At 36.6% G+C, this 19,322-nt stretch overlaps 3 protein-coding genes across 4 annotated transcripts; 2 read left to right on the top strand and 1 right to left on the bottom strand.

The window, feature by feature from the left end:
• Positions 1–3,603: 3,603 nt before the first annotated feature.
• On the top strand, positions 3,604–5,194 carry LOC105969704 (cytosolic sulfotransferase 14). The gene has a single exon (XM_012994476.2). It carries the CDS (start codon positions 3,849–3,851, stop codon positions 4,884–4,886), a length of 1,038 nt encoding a protein of 345 aa, XP_012849930.2. The 5' UTR covers positions 3,604–3,848; the 3' UTR covers positions 4,887–5,194.
• A 189-nt stretch (positions 5,195–5,383) lies between these two features.
• Positions 5,384–11,929, bottom strand: LOC105969706 (uncharacterized). Of its 2 annotated transcripts, XR_016029026.1 has the most exons (14): positions 11,690–11,906; positions 11,498–11,599; positions 11,247–11,378; positions 10,037–10,822; positions 9,834–9,915; positions 9,665–9,738; positions 8,701–9,526; positions 8,341–8,615; positions 7,539–7,645; positions 6,918–7,068; positions 6,604–6,756; positions 6,335–6,496; positions 5,609–5,837; positions 5,395–5,470 (listed from the first exon to the last, which is right to left on the bottom strand). XR_016029026.1 is itself a non-coding variant. In XM_088811560.1 (13 exons), exons 1-12 carry the CDS (start codon positions 11,729–11,731, stop codon positions 6,356–6,358), a joined length of 2,871 nt encoding a protein of 956 aa, XP_088667686.1. In that variant the 5' UTR covers positions 11,732–11,929; the 3' UTR covers positions 5,384–5,837; positions 6,335–6,355. The 2 variants fall into 2 exon arrangements, 1 of the variants encoding a protein (XP_088667686.1); XM_088811560.1 differs by having other exon boundaries at positions 5,384–5,837; positions 11,690–11,929.
• A 4,153-nt stretch (positions 11,930–16,082) lies between these two features.
• Positions 16,083–18,304, top strand: LOC105969751 (proline-rich family protein). The gene is made up of 3 exons (XM_012994529.2): positions 16,083–16,445; positions 17,448–17,582; positions 17,770–18,304. Exons 1-3 carry the CDS (start codon positions 16,269–16,271, stop codon positions 18,184–18,186), a joined length of 729 nt encoding a protein of 242 aa, XP_012849983.2. The 5' UTR covers positions 16,083–16,268; the 3' UTR covers positions 18,187–18,304.
• Positions 18,305–19,322: the final 1,018 nt, after the last annotated feature.

Raw genomic sequence — 19,322 nt, 5'->3', positions numbered from 1 at the left:
ACTAACAATGTTATGAGCTCCAGAGATTCCGAGTGTCATTGGCATCATTGGAAGTTCAGAGATGTAGAAGGAGATTGTCAATGAGATGTCGACGATTGTCGTCGGCCATCTCGTCGCCGGGTGTTGAATTGATCTTCATCTCTTTTCCACTTGGGAGGAGGGAGAGCCGAAGCCTCTTCGATGCGCACGTGTTTCTCAACGCGACTTAGTAGCTCTTCCAGAGTGGTTGGAGGTCTTCCTGCAATAGATTCCTTGAATCTACTTTCCTTCAAGTTTTGTTGAATGATTCCAGAGAGCATGCTTCCTCCCACGTTAGGAACTTTGTGAGCTGCCTCTACAAATCGTTGAATGTAGTTGCGGAGGGTTTTGCCCTCTCTCTGGGTGATAGTGAAGAGGTACGCGGGAGTCTTAGCGTACTCTTTATTGATAGCGAAATGATGGGTGAAGCGATCTGTTAGTTGGGAGAGAGCTTCAATTGACCCAGTGGGCAAGGAGTTGAACCAGCTCAATGCTCGTTCGGAGAGCGTTGTGCGAAACATCTTGCACATCGCCGCATCAGTTGGGCCATATAGATCTGCCATAGCGTAGAACTTTTCAAGGTGCTCATGTGGGTCACTAGTTCCATCGAACTGCGGTAGACTCGAGACCTTTACTCGTTGGGGTAGTATCTCATTGATTATTGCGACAGTGAAGGGACTGCGCCTTATTGGAGGTATTGCCCTTCCACCAATAGGATTACCTATGTGGGGGAGGTGATTCGAGCGAGATATCCGACTGTTAATTTCATCATCTCCAGCATTGTGTGGAGGTACTCGTTGGCGAGAGGCGTTGCCTCTTGAAGGTGAACGTGGGACTTGTCGCCCGGTTCGTGCATTATGGCGATGAGCAGATTGTTGCATTCGAGACCTGGGGTCTGAGGAGGATGTAGTATCCGGTGGCGGTGGAGGTCGTTGTGCCACGGGTGGAGATGCCAGGGGAGCGTTGACTCCCGTTGTGGCGATGTATTGTGCCACTGTTTCAGTGGCAGCTCGAGCTGAAACTTCCGCAATCATGTGTTGGAGGGCCTCTTTGGTTATTTGAACCGTTCGAGGAGCAGGGAGTGGTGGATCCTGTGGGGGATTTATCTGGACCTCATGAGGTGGATCCTGATTACGAGGAGGAAGTGGCAAGCCAGAGCCTCCACGAGATGGAAGGTTGTTAGCATTGGCATGTTCCCTCCGAGTAGATGACTCATGGACATCATGCTCGCTACGTGATCTTGTATGCTTTCCCACAGACGGCGCCATTATGATGATGCTAAAAATAGATCACCTTAAGTAGTTGAGATCGAGGGAGCTGGGAGAGTAAAGTGGATCACTGCTCACGTGCTAGATGACCCTGAGATACCTGCGAACAAAGAACACGTAAACTAGGCCGGGGGTTGATCCGGCGGAAACCCCTCCGACGCTCAAGTCAGACGTGCGGATTGTGGAAATAGTTGAGAGAATACAAATTATAGTATTACTCAAATAATGGGGCGTACCTTTAATAAATGAATTCCGTCGTTATTTATACTTTGACGATTGGGCTGTGGTTAATTTGTTGGGTCAAACCTTATTTGAAGGTAATTGGGGTTTTGTAATAGTATTCTTCTAGATCGGGCTCGTGGCCCAGAACATAGAGAAATAGTAAGCTAATTGGGCTGGCCCAATTAGGCATATCAGTATTGCATTCTCAATATCATGGTAATATTGTATGGTATCATACCTACTATTATAGTATATTTTGTAATTTCATTTTTTAATGTTTTCGTTTATTTTCTATAACATAGTATTTATAAATTTATTCAAAAAATATTTCTAATACTTTATTTTCTGGTAAAATATATTTTGCAACCTGTACTCTGCGAAATATATCATTTATCACATAATGTATAGAAAACATCAAATGCCCCCTTTATTTTTTACGGTCAATGGTTAAACTTTTAACGATGTTAAATTTGGGTGTACAATTACTTTTTACCCCACTTTATGCTGATAGAATCCCTTAATTCTTTTCTATGTTGTTTCACTTTCTAGGATTGTTAACGATTTTTAGGGTTCTTGTGGTTTTTGTCGATTCTACTGTTTGATTTTAGGGGTTTTCAGTTTTCTTTTTTTGGGGGGTTTAGCGATTATAATATGAAAAACTTTGTTTTTAATTTGCATTCTTTCAAATTAGGGTTTCATTTCAATTTTAGAGTTTCTTTTAGATTTTAGGGATTTTCACTTTTCTTTTTTGTGGGTTGTGCATTCATAATCTGCAAAGTTTCATTTTTATTGATTCGATTTTTCAGTTATTTTTAAAAGGTTTGAAAAAAATTACAAATGTCTGAATAAAGTGAGTACAAAAGGGTGAAAAGAGTGAACTTTTTGACAAAAAATGGCCAAAAGTAAGTTTAGAGATTCTTGGGGTATTTTCGTAAAAAAAAAAAAAAAACCAACAACTTTTTGCAGCAGTAAGTCAAAGGGTTTATCACCCCAAAATTGACAATTTTTTTTAATTGACAATTTTTTTTTTTAATCAAATTTTAGCTTAATAAAAGATAATGATAGAATACCGTGTAGCACGGTATTGTTACGAAGTAACGGTATATCACCCCGATTTGTTCGACCCTACACCCGGTGAAAAACACCGGGTGGGTCTTCTGCTGCCACGTGTCTCTTTTTTGTATTTTATAATAGATTCCCCGCTAGGGTTTACCTTTAGGGGTTTTAGAAAAATAAAAAAAAAGAACACGTGGCAGCAGAAGACCCACCCGGTGTTTTTCACCGGATGTAGGGTCGAAGGAACCATATCACCCCTACTCATAAGTCTTATCATCCGCACACTAGGCTCCCCCACTGCTATTAATTTGCCATTTGAAGTTACTTAATTAGTTCATATTGTAAACGTGGACTAGTATTTAATGAGAATTGTAAACATCATTTCCTTGAAAAAATGTACACGTGTTTTATTGTGAATGGGATCAGATATTTTTTTTGGAATTTAAACTCCGAGTATAATCTCATCATGCATGTGTATTGTTAATTGCTATCCATTTTTACACAAAGGTATCAAACTAAAATAAAATTTAATTATTTAATTATTATTTATTTATTTATTTGAGAGAAGTTGCCTCTTGTGAAGTTCCTTTTTCATATTAATTTTGCCCACGTGCTCACATTGAATCCCAAAAAGAAAAGCAGTGTCCGCATGGGTGTAACTCAACTGATTCTGGAGGTGGTAAGTTGGTAGAAGATCCTAGGATCGAATCCTAACAGCCGCAGTGTGAGAATTTCAACTCCAATGAGGGTTGGTTCCTTGTGGGCACCTAGTCCGGGTCCGTTACCTTAACGGCCGGGCCATTGAGTTACCATGATTTACATTCCTCCATCAAATACTTGTCGGGCCAAGAGATGGGAGCCCTGGGCGCGGGAATTTCGCCTTTTTTGGTACAAAAAGAAAAGTAGTTAGAAAACAACTTTATACATACTCATAAGAAAAGTAGTTGGAAAACAACTTTATACATACTCATTAATATTGTCACTCAATATTTCTTTATATAGTTAGATATATAGAATGGTCCTCATTTTTCTCATGTTGACAACATGCTAAATAACTTGGACCACGAAGGCATTGCCCGAGTGGTACCACTGTAGTATTAGATCAATGGTTCAATTTCGTTCGGGTTTCGTTCCGGATCACTTATAAGGCCATTCTTTAAATAAATAAATAAATAAAAACCAACCCTAGAAATAGGACTCGAAATTTTCTAGGATTTTTGCATGAACAAAACCGGAAAAAAAAAAAAAAATCGATTTTAACCAAAATTATCAATTCAAAACAAAATGGCCATCACCCGAGTGATAGAAAACGAATCCAACGGTCAAGATCAGCAACAAGAACTGATCAGCCCTGAATGCAAAGAATTGCTGAATTCACTTCCAAAAGAGAGAGGATGGAGAACACCAAATCTCTATCTATATCAGCATTTTTGGTGCCAGCCGAAAGAAATCCAAGCCATAATCTCGGTCCAAAACCACTACAAAGCCGAAAACACTGACCTCATAGTCGCCACAATCCCCAAATCAGGCACCACGTGGCTCAAAGCACTCTCGTTCGCGATAGTGAACAGGCGAAACTTTGCCCACAACCAAAAGAACCACCCGTTGCTCACGTCCAACTCCCACGAACTCGTCCCTTTCCTCGAGTACAAACTTTTCGCAAATTACGAAAATATCCCCGACATGTCCTGTTTCCCAAGGCCACTCCTATTGGGCACGCACATGCCGATAAACGCGCTGCCGGATTCCGTCATGGACTCGAAATGCAAGATCGTTTACATGGTGAGGAACCCTTTCGACACGTTCGTTTCGATATGGCATTTCATGAAAAAGCTAAGGCCGGAGTATCTAGGGCCCTTGTCGCTCGAAGAGGCGTTCGACATGTACTGCAGAGGAGCGATAGGGTTCGGTCCGTATTGGGACCATATGCTAGGGTACTGGTACGAGAGCTTGAGGGCCCCACAAAAGGTGCTTTTCTTGAAGTACGAGGAGGTGAAGGAGAACACTTGCTTTCACTTGAAGAAATTGGCCGAGTTTTTGGGGTTTCCATTTAGTTTGGAAGAGGAGGAAGGTGGTGCGGTTGAAGGAATAGCGAAGCTTTGCAGCTTCGAGAAGATGAAAGATTTGGACGTGAATAAAACGGGAAAGGGCGCGATTACTGCTGGTTTTGAGAACAGGGATTTGTTTAGGAAAGGCGAGGTCGGAGATTGGGCGAACCTTCTCACTCCTTTGATGGTCGAGAGGTTGACCGATATCATGGAGGAGAAGTTAGCTGGTTCCGGTTTGACCTTCGGAGTTTTCTGCAACGAGAAACGATCGTAAAATGCTCCTATTAGTATATGCACGAGACTGCGTATTTTTCACATCCATAAACGCATTGAATAATATGGTTTGTTTGTCTATCGATTGATTTAGATCTACGTGTAAGTAGATGAACTCGAACACTTATCAAAAGTACTTGTCGGTGATTCCGATGTAATAACTAATAAGAAACCGACAATATGGTGGTTGTTTTGTCCTATTCTTTTCGTCATTTATCTTAATACTATGTTCGCTATATCTTGTTCTTAGTACTACGACTTCAGTGAACTCAAATCACATCAATAAATTACTTCTTGATTTCGAGTACACCGTTAAGATTTTTTTTTTTCGAGGCCTTAGAATTATCGGAATATAATTATTTCTAGTGCATTCTTTTTATGTTCAAAATAAAATTATAATTAACGGATAAGATATTGAATGTACGAGTTTAATTAGCCAACCACAGTCCGTGGTTTCGGACAGGGGCTTATGAAGGTGTAAAAGCCAAGAAGAGGTACTTACAGATAAATATTCTTAAAATATATCGTTTTTCCCTCTCTTCAACAAGCAAATCTGCCAGAAGAAGATCATAACACAACCAAAATCTGCACACCGTTACAAATGCAAATTAGAACTAAGAACTATTTCGACAATGAAAAAGACCGATTTATTACATGAACTTTGTTGACTATTAAATACAACAAAAGTAAGAGAATTGACAGGAAACATATACATATACATACATGCAATGTCTTGCAAATAAGTCCGTTGATGCTACGCGTCCAGCCAGACGGGCAAGAAATTAATGTTTACAACAGAGGGTAACTGGTTCTGTTGTCGCAGGAAAATTTGCTCCTGAAATTCTTGGAATTAAATTAGACCACGAAGTGTCAAAGCTTCGAGAACCAAATATCCTCAGCTTAGTTCCGAAAGTCAAGTGCTGATCAAGTTTTGCAGTTGGGACGATTGTACCTGATGACAAAAGCACACTAAATCATTAAATGTTCTGATGTTATCAGTCGACAACCTCAGCTTGAAAGTAATTGTGAAACAAAAAATCAAGAATCGAACGATATCTCTGAGTAACGGGTGGAAACCGGAACAGAATTCCCGAATTCCGCCGATTCAATTTGAAAATTGTCAAATAAAACACCATTTTCTTCATTCTGATTTCGAAAATTCTGGTTTTTTTTAATAACTGGAATCAAAATTATACAGGAAATTTCATCTTTTTCTGATTTTAATTTCATAAAACAGAATCCCGATTTTTTTTTATTAGAATAAAAATTCCAGGATAGAAAGAAATACAAAAGCCAAACGTATTAATATTATTGAATGAGCCCACTATTTTATATAGAGATGAAAAAAAATCAGAATAAGGAAACAATTCTTCAAGGGATAGATATGAACTTGGCTTCAACATATGTGTTTAATTTCTAATTGCATAGCAGAACATTTCAAGTACTTACAGAAGCATGTTATGCCGGGATTCATATTTCTTGACTTAGTTCAACTGAATCTTGGCGTCTTTGAAGTTTAATGGCTGGCAGTGGCGGATATCGGGGAATCTTTTTCGTCTCCAAAGGAATAAGCTGTCCAGCATATAAGCTCTTTATAATCCAGGAAACTGGCTGCATTTGATTCAACACTTGAGTCAGATTAATATTAATAATTTTTTCACATTTGTTAAAGGCAACGGGACATTATTTGCTACAATAATAGGAAAAAAAAAACTGACTGTCATGGGTATATTCTGCTCCAAGGTACAGTGCTTCAAGTGACGAGAAGCACAACTTCCCTCGTCAGCGACAACTACACCCTTTGAAATTCTTCCAGCTTCAAGAGCCTGGACCAATCTTTGCAAGGTTTTGAAAACCTGCCCACCACCATGCTGAGATGGACAAAGAAAAAACAAATTATGAAAAAATAATAATTTCAAAAAAACATTTATCAACTTCGACGTCAACTAGATTTTTCTTCAGTCTCATGAGCAGCCAAACGGCTGATTGTGTATAATTTCCAAATAAGAGTGCGTAAGTGTACACGGTATACCTTGATAATGGTTGCGATATTTGTCACATATTTGGTTTTTCCATGAAGCATGATGCCCAACTTGTTAAAAACGAGAGAATGAATGTTGTAGTTTATAGCCGTATAAACCTGGTCGTCCCTTCCGCCATTATTTATGGGCAGGATCATGTATCTGACAAATGAAATAAAATTACATCAATCAATGTGATAAAATAAGAATCAGAAGGCAAAATTACAACACAGTTTGATAAAACAAGAAATAATATGAAATAATACTTTAAAAGCTTTACGCTTTGTAATCTAGTATCATAAGAGTTAGCCTCCTTTCATGGATCCCGAATTACATCTATTTTTCTTGCAATAAAGTTGAGCAACTCAGATGGGATAATTCAAGGAATTGTGAACCCTAGAGTTTGTAAGGTTTCCATATTTATTTCTAATTACGTGCATATTGTATCAACTTAACAATCCAAATTCCGGTGATTATCAATTCATTAATTACTAATTTCTCAAGCCATAAACAACTTTATAAATTTAGAAAAATTCATAGTCCTAATGTCAACTTTATTATAAAATCATAACTGTAGTCTAGATAAGAGATATAAACAAGACATGGATGTAGTAGGCATATTAGGAACATACTCTTTTGGTGGCAAGACGAAACCAGCAGCAATTGAATCAATAAGCCAATTCACTTTAAGAACGTAGGCATTCACTGCACATCCATACAAGAACTTGAATGATTGTGTCTGAGATAACAACGAACAAGAATTAGAAATCCTCGTTAGTGTAAAATAATGCCAGAATCAGTCACAAAATATCATGGATAAATTTCAAATCCAATTACACATATAAATTTGACCCAAATAGCTCAATCCAGAAGATTAAAAGACGATATCATTCAGGTTTATCAACTAGTTATAGTGTATAGAAATCACTGTGTCTAAATGAGCCTTAGAAGACATGTATATATATCAGAAAACAAATTTCTATACCCAGCTCCCCATTTGAAGTTCGTCTACCCCGTGCTTTTTTAATAATTTTGAAAGAAACATCTGAGCTATACATACTAAATAGATATATTTTAAAGAATCAACAGAAATCGAAACAGGGAATAATCGTACCAAAGCTCCATAAAATTCAACCTTACCTATCTCTTAAAAAATGATACACCCTTTTTATTTGGCAATTGTAGCTTAGGACTTTCAAAAAGAGGGTGACGGCTCTTCGTTTTGCATGATATCTTCTTTTAACACTCATCACAAGTTTTATTCAGAACAAAACAAAGAATTTTTCTTAAAAAGATTTAGTCTAAGACGAAGAAGATTACAATTGAAGATATTAACAAATCCAAAGAGCAAGATTTCATTAAAAAATCCAGAGAGAAATTATGTTTAAAAATTTATATTGAAAATAAAAATGTTTTAATTTTTGGTAAAGTTACCTTCTTCAAACACAAAACAACAGGAAGGACCGGAGACTTTGACCTAGAACTTCTCTTTCCCTTCAAGTATATGAACGGAAGTTGAGAAATAACTATGCCACCATATTTTCGAACGAGGCACTCAATTTCCTTTTCCTTTTGTGGAGAAAATCCAGTAAGCAAAAATTCCATCGTTTGAAATATCAACCTTTTCTTCTCTCTGTCCATCTGTTTAGCTCGGTATTCAGGATGTGCACTGGATCCAGATGATCTTTTAGAAGCTCGAGTAGAATAACCTGTAAAGGTGGCACAAAGTCATCACTGGATAATCAACAGATATACAAACTTATGAGTCATATTATCACTCGGGATTTTGCTTACAAGTTTTCGATGCCGTTTGCACCTTCCGGAGTTTTTTATTGTCTGGCATGATAGTTTCATTTTCATAAAAGTGAACACGTTTCAAGGTTGGTAACTTCTGAGAATTTCGAGATTTACGTTGTAATAGGGTCCGGTGCAAGTTATCTGTGGGCAGACGTTTCGATTTGTTTTCTGTTACCGATGTTCGAATTGGACTTTCTTCAGCAAGATCTTTTATAGAAAGCTCAGCCCCAACCTTCATAGTTTCCTCACGGTTAGTAAAAGGTGCCTCCTTGAAAGTCGACTCAGTGTTGCTGTCTATCAAGAATGACTTTCTCTGATGAACATTTTCTTGCAAAAACTCTGCACGGCTTGGCATTAGTTTGCTATAATCTCTTAGGGAAGCAAATCGTCTTGAAACTCCATTGCATGACTCCTTGATATTAGCCGTTGGCAGAGCAATTCTTTCCCCTTGTGCATCATTCGAGGACGAGGTCCTTAGCACATCGTCTTTCTTACAATTCAGTTGTACTCTGTCCTCATGGCTTATAGCAGGCGACGAACACACATTTTCAGCAATACTACATGGAACAACAGAGCAAAGAGGGTCCACCAAAGATGTACTCGAAGATTTTTCATCTTGAGAAAGCAGCATCCCGTCATTTCCTCCGTTGGAGAAATTTTCAGTGTGTATGCTTAATTGAGAAGCTATTGTGGCCCCTCTATTGTGATTCTGCACAAAAGAGTTTTCATCCGGAGCAGCATCTGCGGACTCCGACAGAAAGCTTGTTTCACCAGCAAAAGGTTTTGGGATGCTATATTTCACAGTGGTAAGCCTCACTTCATTCTGTGGAGAAACGAGTACAAAATAAACGCAAGCCACAAAAGTATATAAATATGTTGAGAGAGAAACAAAAATAGAGACTAATCTCTTTGTGTGTGTGTGTGTGTGTGTGTGTGTGGTAACTTTTCGAGTAGTACTTACGTTACTTGTCCAACCACCAAACCAGCGGCTTTCAAACCGTTCTGGAACAGTACTTGATAGAGTATAATGTTTTCCTGTCAAAGAAGGGGAAGTAAGATGCGGGAATTCATAATTATTTTCTTAGAGCACAAGAAAGAGTAGGAGTTGGAAGTGCAATGCAATACTTTACCCCTATCTCGACAGCTTGTAATTGGTGAAGACCTCATATTTGTTTCATCTGAACTGTTTTCTGCTGTTGTTGCATTGACTTTCTGCAGGTTGGACGAAAAAATTATCAACAAGTTTGACAAAATTAAAGAAGGTGAAAATCCTGAAGTGTTAGTGGAATCGCAAAACAAAAGAAGGGAAATCAAATTTAATTTTTTTCTGTACCTCTGCCAAAACGGAAGGATGAAGTTTTGCCCGAGTGTCAACAGTCTTCAAGCAATCAGGGCGGTACGCAACATCAGTTCCCAAAGCACACACTGCATTATCAATTACCCTATTTTGTTTGTCACCGTCGAAACATTCTGCGGAAAAATCTGTTTTGAATTGTGTGTCATTGTCGATAGCACCTTCTATTTCATGTGTATATCTATCATCACAAGATTTACCCAAAACGTTTGCAGAGTCAAAAGTATCCTTAACTTGAGATACACTCAACTCATTTCCGAGCAACTCATCAAAATGAATCCCGGTATCTTCATATGCACTTCCCATAATTATATCATCCAAATCGGATAAGTTATCGATTTCACTGAGTACATCAATTGAACCACTTAAGTTATTCTTCCAAACTTCCAACCTTGCTTGCTTCACCTGAAGAGAAGCTTCAAGTATAGCTAAAGCAGATGAAGATTTTACAAACGAGTCACCCTCTACGACTTCATTAATGGCCAATGCCTCGGATGCTGCTATGCACAGTTCTACTGCATCATCAGAAGCTTCAGCGAAATCCACATCTTCATCGAGCTTTAACAACTCAGCTGTTGGACACATATTTACTGCACCAGCATTACCGAACAAACTTAACTTAACACCATCTTGCCCTGAATTTCTCAACTTTTCAATAGGTTGGGTGACAGGAGGACACTTGGGCTCTGTTTGGCGTGCATCGGTAGTTAGATTCGAGTTCTCTGAATTGCCATCTAAAGACAGACAAAGATGAAACTGAACCACCTTCAGAAGAAAAAAAAAACGTAGTCTATCAGAAATTTTGTGGATAACGTAACTTTTAATCTGTAAAACAAGTATTATGATAAAGCATAACTAACCAACATGATACCAATAACAAAGTCCAAGGACACTGTGTCAGGAACTAAATCCAATCAGAAATAAATATAATATCTGATTGGTGACAACATTGCAAAAAAAAGAGGGAGCGAGAAACCGTACATGTTCCAATGAAATACCGTAGTCTGCCTAGAGATGTGTACAAGGTGCGATGCACCACTTTGTTACTTTTTGATATAGATTGTAAAATTTTGGAAATCGAAAACTCATAAACAACGGCAATCAAAAGATTGTGAATTGCTAATTACATTACGAACCAAGTAGAGAAATTAATGGCAGTACTAAATTTTTGTTAGAGACAGAAACTTACATTATCAGCAGACCGAGCAAAACTAAAAGGTGAACTGTCAGTCCCGGATATAAATAATCGACCAATGTTACATCCACTGTCTTCCCTCAACGATTCTCCATCGCCGATGCCCGTGTGAAGAAATTGCAATTCCTATCAAAATACGACAAGTAAATTCTAGTCATGTAATATAAGAAATCGGCCGATTATAGAAACTGATCGGCCAATTAAAGCAATACATATAAGAACTGAAACACGAGAAAGCGTCTAACCTCAACACGTTGTTCGAACGTGATACGGTCTTTCTCAATTTCTTCCACATTCAATCGTGTGGCATTGCATTGCTGAAGCCATGCCGGTAGCCACGCGTCATCCTGTCAGCAGCCAAAAAGGGTGAATTTCACAACAACAATCCCAAAACAAATTAAAAAAAAAAAAAAAAATATGAAGGGATCGATGATTACCTCTGAGAATTGGGGAGGGCGAAATCCAGATAAAGTGCCCATAAGGATAAATTAGGGCGATAAACGATGACTATACCGTCGTTCGGTGAAACATCGGCGGCGCGGCGGTCCTGGCGGAGGCTGGAGGGGAGTGGGGTTGCTCGAGGGTTTACGATGGGGGGTTTAGCCGATTGTTGGCGCCAAAGTGGATTTTGCCGGGAAATGTAGTAGTACCAGTAGTTGATTCTCTGCATACCCAATAAAAACAAAAAAGTAAAGTATAAATAACCCCCTAGGTATTCTTAAATTGCAAAACCGCCCCTCATGTTTGTGAAATCATAGTTTGTTCCTCAATAAAACGAAAACAAAAAATTATGAAAATAAATTGCAAATAGGCTGCGGATATATACAAGCCCATTTTTTTATTAGTTCAAGACCTCCAACATAAAAATACTAATTTACCCTTAATGAAATTCAAAACCAAATAAAAAACACAAAACATTAAAAAATCGGCGTTACAACGCCGATTTTGACTTGTAAAGTCGACGTTGTGTTGCCGATTTGATTAACAAAAATCGGCATTATGACGCCGATTTTCGTGTACAAAATCGGTCTGGATAAACCGATTTGGGAAGCCAACGAAAACACACAAAAAAACCAATCTCAATTTTTTTTCTTAAATCGGCTAAAGCATTGCAACCCAACAAGAAATAAGTATAGATTAATGTTCATCCACACATATTTATCAAGAATCGATGCTCGATTAATGTTTTCGAATTTACAAACAATAGTTTAGTAAAAAGGTGGTGATGGTGCGGCGGTCGTGGTGCGGTGGGTGGGTTGCTGGTCGTCGCCGGCGCGGTGGAAGTCTCGTCGGTCGGCGTCGAGGCGACAGTCGTGCGTCAGCCGTGAGGGTTTTTTTTTTTTTTTTTGGTGTTGAACAAATTAAAAATAGGGTTTGTTTGTATTTGGGTATTATTTGTGGATAGAGGTATATTCATCCTCTTTAGTCATGATGTAATAAAATTAGATTAAATTACGGGCTTGAACTAATAAATATCTTTATGTGGGTTTGAACTAATAAAAAAATGGGCTTGCATATATCCGCTGCCTTGCAAATAAGCTCTTCTAGCCTCGTTTGCTTGCTACTATTAGGTTAGATTAACTAAATAGTATGAATTAGTAAGATGTTTGGTTGGTAAGATTCAAAATTACTCTAACCTGCTATTAAAGTTGAAGCCCTCTAATTAAATGTTACTACGTCATAAAATTAGTAACACCCCTTCCCCTACGATTAATTTTGTAGAGGTGATTAAAACGGAATATTACAAATTTAACCTTAAAATAATAATTGAATTTTGTTAAATAGAAAATTTTATAGACAATTTACATATAATAATAGAATTTAACAAATTTAATACAACATGTAATCTAAAGAACCAAATATATTATGAACTAATTAAGTAGTTAACCAGTAGGGAATTAATCCAATTTAATCTAATCTGATCTAATCCAATATAGGTAAGCAAACGATGCCTCTATATATTACAAATAGCGTCTCGTGTATGTCTAGATATTGCAAAAATCCCTCTTCAGTTAGCGAAATTATATTTATACCCTGAAATCAACAAATCACAAATTTTTAAATTGCTCCTAAATTTAAGACAAAAATTGTTAAAATATTTTAACACTAAGATGGTGTTTGCAGACGCTTTTCCAAAGTAATTATGAGTTTTTTAATCTTTAAAAAAACTGATTTTGAACACAAAAAAAGCTCATAATCACTTTATTATTTTATCTTATCTTTATATAGAAAAGGAAGATTTTTGACCTATAACCCTAGAACTAAATTTAGAGGCAATATTGTCATGTTCTATCTAGATAGTTTTATTTTTTCGTTCTATTTGATTTTTCATTAGGCATTTTTATTTATGTTTCTTTTTTCTTTTTATTTGATTTTTTTTTACAAAATGTTTTTTGGGGCGACTTTTCTAAATTACACGATTAATAGGTACCAAAATAAAAACTTCTCCCAATAGTAAAATGATACGGGTAAAACCTACGTATGAATAACCGCAAGTGTATAGTATCGCGTTTTGTAAAATAGCCAGATATCAATCCACAAGAAATTAAGTTCCTAAATTTACCAAATACCGTAATTGTACTATCCTAAACTTTATCCAGACGATCGAAAGGATGGGAGATGAAATGAAGCTAAAAGGAAGAAAAAACAAACAATGGTCCACCAGGACAAACGAAGAATTCCGACATGTGATGGCTTCTTGTGTAAAATCCACCAGTGTACCATCGATAAAGATCTACAAGTCCGAATCTAATGCCAATTGAATATTCGCTAACCCAGACACAAAAATACCCTAACCTCCATCTCCAATGTAGTTAGAGTCTACCCACAAGTCCGACGTCTCCGTTCATAATCTGATATTAAGAGAGCATTTAGGCCAAGTCCTTAAAGGCTACCCGAGGTGCATCACGTCTCCGTTTCCACAACCCGAATTATGTTTTCATAAAATCAAACGAGAAATCCTCTCTTGAGTTCATTTCCATTTACAATCAATTCAACTGTTGGCCAAACAATCGAAAGCATTTAATACAGCAAAACATAAATAGAATCAAAGAACGACAAATAGATCACATATTTGAAAATCAAAATCAATATATACAAAGTTTCATTTTCCTAAAAGAAAATGCTCAGTTCATTACAAACATAGCATCAAAATGAAGAACAAGAAAAACCATAAACTAAACGTAAAGAAAAAGCTTATGAAAAATCCGAGTCGAAACCCTCGTCGAAACTTCCCGCAAAGAACTGGCGAAAACCGTAGAGAAAATCGAAGAAAACCCCCAAGAGGAAGTCAAGAGTGAAGAAGAGATATATTTATAGTAAGAAAAGAAAGAAAAATATCTGATCTCGATTTTTGTGCTCAGATCGCAATCTAGCTTCTGGATCGCGATCTGGCAGCCTCGAAAACTGTGCACCGCCTTCTAGATCGCGATCATGAGTTTTGGATCGCGATTTGGGCCTTTTTTTGTGCTTACTGGGAGAAGACAAGAGGTGACGAAACATTAAATGCTCGGCAGAGTCAAAGTCACCAATTGTTCTACAAGGCCAGTAAAGATGTCGCTAGAAGAAGACAAGAGGTGACGATTGTACTGTTGAGATAGAGAGATAAAGGTAGAGTGAAACGACGAGATTAGAATGAGAAGCTAGGTCAAAAGAGAAAGTGTATGAAAAAGGTCAAATGTACGTCCAAGGTTTAACCAACAAAAGTGGACGGTCAAGATCAGGGTTTGATTTGGCGTATTGAGCTTAAGTTGTTTGGGCACAATTTCAAGTTTTAGGCCACCGAGAATTTATCAAGACTGAGCGAAATTCCAAATTTATTTATGGGCCAAATTCTTAACAAATCTCCACTTGTGACCAAAATCATGGCCGTAATTTGGGTTCCTAAACACTAATCACAGAAATTATAGTTTTAGATCCATAATTATATATTCCTCAAAGGAAGCAATCACAAAGATTTTTTGCAATCATCAAGAAAGCAAGACCATGCACGAAGTAGAAGAAGCTTTTCCTTTCACATTTTTGATAATTTAAGAAATCCCTAGAATTCGATTCCTAACATTTGTTAACATGTAATTAACGAAATAAACATGAAATAATTGCAATATATGTAATTTGTAGTAGAAATTACTTTCAAATTTTGGAATTTGAGAGCATTTGTGGAGGATTGTTGTGAGTTTTGGGGATTTTTAGGGGTTTGGGTAAGTTTAGAGAGAGAAATTAGTTTGGTTAATAAATAATATTCGTAATTTTAATACCCTAAAAATCATTTCAGTTGCTAATACTGCAATTTATAAATTAGATGTTTGATGTCAATTTTTTGCTTTTTGTTTTACAAGCATATTGCTAAGTTTTCTTAATGATCGAATACTAAGTTTTACTTAAAACAATCGTCAATTTATACTTAAAAAAGAAAATCCAAATATCAAAAGCCATTTTCCAAGTATGGTAAATTCCACTTTTCCCCTCGTACTCTGGCTCGGTGTCACTTTACCCCTTCTACTCTTGATCGCATCGATTTGCTCCGCTACACTTCAAAAATTGTCTCAATGTGGTCATCGTTGTTCGTTGTCAGACATTTGACCTTAACACCGTTTGATCTAAGATCTGAAAAAAACGCCATCTCTCTCAGCTAAAATTAAACGGTGTTAAGGTCAAATGTCTGAAAACTAACGGCAATTGCCACATTGAGACGAGTTTTCTAGTACAGGGAGGCAAATCGCTGCAATCGAGAGCAGAAGAAGCTAAAGTAATACCGAACCAAAGTACAAGAGGAGAAAGTGAAATTTACCCAAAAATGTAAAATAAAAAATAAGAGAGAGAAAAATATTGTTTTTTTTTTTTTTAATATATACATTTTAGTTTTCCTTGCTGGACACCTTACCATCTCAACTTCCATTCAAAACCAACCACATACTTTAGGAACCAACCCTGAACACACACACAGACAGCAACAACAAATGTGAAAAAAACCTCAACCCCATTTTGTTTCTCGAAAGCAATTCAGACAAGTGTGTAATGGCGTGCGCATTATCAGGAAGCAGCTGCGCCATTTCTGCACCGGCGAGCAGCAGCAGATTGCTGCTCAACAAGTTCCCCAAAAAGAGGCAAACTCTGCACTTTTCTTCTAGGGTTAGGGCTTCTTCCGAGGATCAAGAGGATTGCAACACCGAAGAATGCGCTCCTGATAAAGAGGTCACTTTCTCAAACTCCCTTTTTTTTCTTTTTTTAATAATTCAGACACACAGACAAGAAATTGAAATGAAGAAAAAAAAGGAACCCTTTGTCTATATGGATATGAAATTATTGTATGCATATGTGTGAAGAGAAGTTTTGTTTGGAAAGGTGGTTTCGGGTTTTCGGGTTTCGGACCTGGAGAAAGAAAAAAGAAAAAAAACTGGAACCTTTGATTGGATAATCTGATGCTATGAAGCACAAACATTGGAATACGAAAACTTGGGAGAACGTGTAAATATTAAAAAATAAGGGAGTATATTTATAAATTAAAAATTATAATCAGTTGAACCTCTATAAATTAATAGTGGGAACATAGGGAAATTCTTCTAATTTAGTGAATTATCAATTTATCGAATTAATAATTTAACATATTTTAACCGAGTCGGGACCGAGAGAAACTATTATTTAAGCAAGGCTATTAATTTATCGAGGTACTACTGTATTATTTTTATAAATTATTTATATAAATATTGATATGAAGTATAAATTTGCAGTTATAACCATCAAATGTGTAGAGAAATTAAGTAAGCAACAAAAATATTTGGAAATTCGTTATTGAAACGTGTTTCTAATTTTTCGATTTGAGTATTCCGACACTTCAGTCAGGCTTATTGAGACATATTAAGTACGTGTTGAAAATGTGTTCGTTTTTTTTTATTTAATAGATAGATTGTACGTTATTTCTCGCATCATCGTCAGTCGTCGCATTTTGATCCCCAACGTTTGGGTTAGAGCTCTCGAGCTCAAGTTTCCTCGGTTTTCATGGCTGTTGAGTAGAGTTACAAAACGAAGTTCGACTAATATATCTACAGACTACAGACAAGACTGGATATATATGATATGTATACATGTATTTCTCTGTTGCCAACTAATTAAGTATAATTTCAATACAATCGATGAAAAAATATTAACGAGTCCTATATATATGTATATATTGGTCGTAAATTTTTTTTGAAGCAGGTAGGTAAATTGAGTGTAGAATGGCTAGCCGATGAAAAAACGAGAGTGGTCGGTACATTTCCTCCTCGTAAAAAGGGTTGGACTGGATACGTAGAGAAGGACACAGCTGGACAAACGAATATATACTCCATCGAGGTAACCAAATAAACTAATTCTTTTACGCGCGCATTTCTCCAATCGCGGAGTATCTACGGTTGGAGTTTTACGCTTCCTCATGAATGTTGAATCGGATTTTTTTCTTTTTTTTTTTTTTTATAGAAATAATTAGTTTCGTTGGATAAATGTGAAACTAATTAATAATTAAATTAATTTTCTGCATCAGCCAGCAGTATACATAGCAGAAAGTGTACTCAGTTCAGGAACTGCAGGCTCGTCTGCAGATGGAACGGAGAACACGGCGGCAATATTCGCCGGACTTGCTCTAATCTCCATCGCGGCCGCTTCTTCGGTGGTTCTGCAGGTCGGCAAGAATCCACCACCGGTCGTAGTTCAGACTGCTGAATACTCCGGCCCCTCTCTCAGCTACTACATCAATAAGTTTAAGCCACCTGAGATTATCGAGGCTTCTTCTCCCGCGCCACCTGTCGCTGATATCGACACCTCAGCGCCTCTGCAAATTACAGAGGAAGCCGCCGCCACGTCTGCAGCACCACAAGAAGTCTCTCAGCCTGATGCCGCTGCTGCTGAGGTGGTCGAACCACAGGACGACACGTCAGCGTCGGTCCCTAACGCCTCTTAGGCTTCCCCGTTTTTTTCGTGTATACGTTCGTTTGTGTCATATACATATATAGGTTGTTCGTTGTTGTGATATATACCATGACCATATATATATAATTTGACAACATGAAATTCGAACATGTTTAGATTGTTTTTTTTTTTTTTTACATATAATTCTTTATTGTTCTTTTATGTTGTCTTTAGACTTTCCTCCATGCCACAAAATTAATTATGGACACCATTAAGTTAAAAATATTATTTATATTTATGTTTAATTTCCGCATTTTAATTACTATATGAACCTAATATAAATAAAAATCTCAAATAAATATAAAATTTGTGAAACATTTGGGAGAAAAAATATTATTTTCAAAATTTAAACGTCCAACTTTTTTTTTTAGTATTATTAATCTGAAAATTTATTTCAGGTACTTAAATTTAAATTTTCATAATAAAAAAATATTTAATATATTTAGATGTTCAAGTTGTGATTTCTTATTAACTTTTGAATGCATTTTGTGATTCTTAGAGGTAAAATTGAGTTTATAGTCATACACTCTTTAAAATAACTAGATACACTATAAAATGATAATTAAAGTTTGAGTAGTTAATACCTTTTTTAATTAACTAACAATGAACATAAAGTAAAACACAATGAAATTAAAATTCAAAAAATTTCATTCATAAAATTAAAAATATTGAAATAATAAAATTGAAATTTTGATTTTTTTTATTATTACATATTCATTATTTACATAATGGCTAGAAGGAAATTTTGAGATGAAAAAATGTCACGTCATTCAAAGTCAAATAATCGTATCGTTAAATTCATTAACCGAGGAGGTAAGTGCTTACATTTGTAACTTTAAGGGAGTAAATGTTACTAACCCCATACTTTAAGGTGCAAACAGTAAATAACACAATTTTTTTTCTCTTCATATTTATTTATTCTTATAAAATTGATCGGTAATTAATGTTATTTAAAATAGGGTAAATTACAAACACCCCCCTAGGTATGGTAAATTTACAAAAAAATCCCTCTTGTTTGGATAATTACATCTACCCCATCAACTATGATTTTTTCTTACACCTCCACCCTCATGGTGTCAAATTCAACATAATTATCTAGATTTCGTGAAATGTGCTCTAGTTTATACT

This window comes from Erythranthe guttata, chromosome 2 (genome assembly GCF_056151865.1).
Source record: "Erythranthe guttata isolate IM_541 chromosome 2, IM_541, whole genome shotgun sequence".
Classification (NCBI taxonomy): domain Eukaryota; kingdom Viridiplantae; phylum Streptophyta; class Magnoliopsida; order Lamiales; family Phrymaceae; genus Erythranthe; species Erythranthe guttata.
Note: the sequence above shows the minus strand (reverse complement) of the source record. Positions and strands in the feature narration are given on the sequence as shown.

Bases quoted from the DNA above. Each gene is read 5' to 3' on its own strand.
- LOC105969751 (XM_012994529.2), top strand. From the start codon at position 16,269: ATGGCGTGCGCATTATCAGGAAGCAGCTGCGCCATTTCTGCACCGGCG. The intron at 16,446-17,447 runs GTCACTTTCTCA...TTTTTGAAGCAG, and splicing joins AATGCGCTCCTGATAAAGAG to GTAGGTAAATTGAGTGTAGA. The intron at 17,583-17,769 runs GTAACCAAATAA...TTTCTGCATCAG, and splicing joins CGAATATATACTCCATCGAG to CCAGCAGTATACATAGCAGA.
- LOC105969704 (XM_012994476.2), top strand. From the start codon at position 3,849: ATGGCCATCACCCGAGTGATAGAAAACGAATCCAACGGTCAAGATCAG.
- LOC105969706 (XM_088811560.1), bottom strand. From the start codon at position 11,731: ATGGGCACTTTATCTGGATTTCGCCCTCCCCAATTCTCAGAG. The intron at 10,823-11,246 runs GTAAGTTTCTGT...TTTCTTCTGAAG, and splicing joins TTGCTCGGTCTGCTGATAAT to GTGGTTCAGTTTCATCTTTG. The intron at 9,739-9,833 runs GTAAAGTATTGC...CTTCTTTGACAG, and splicing joins TACAAGCTGTCGAGATAGGG to GAAAACATTATACTCTATCA.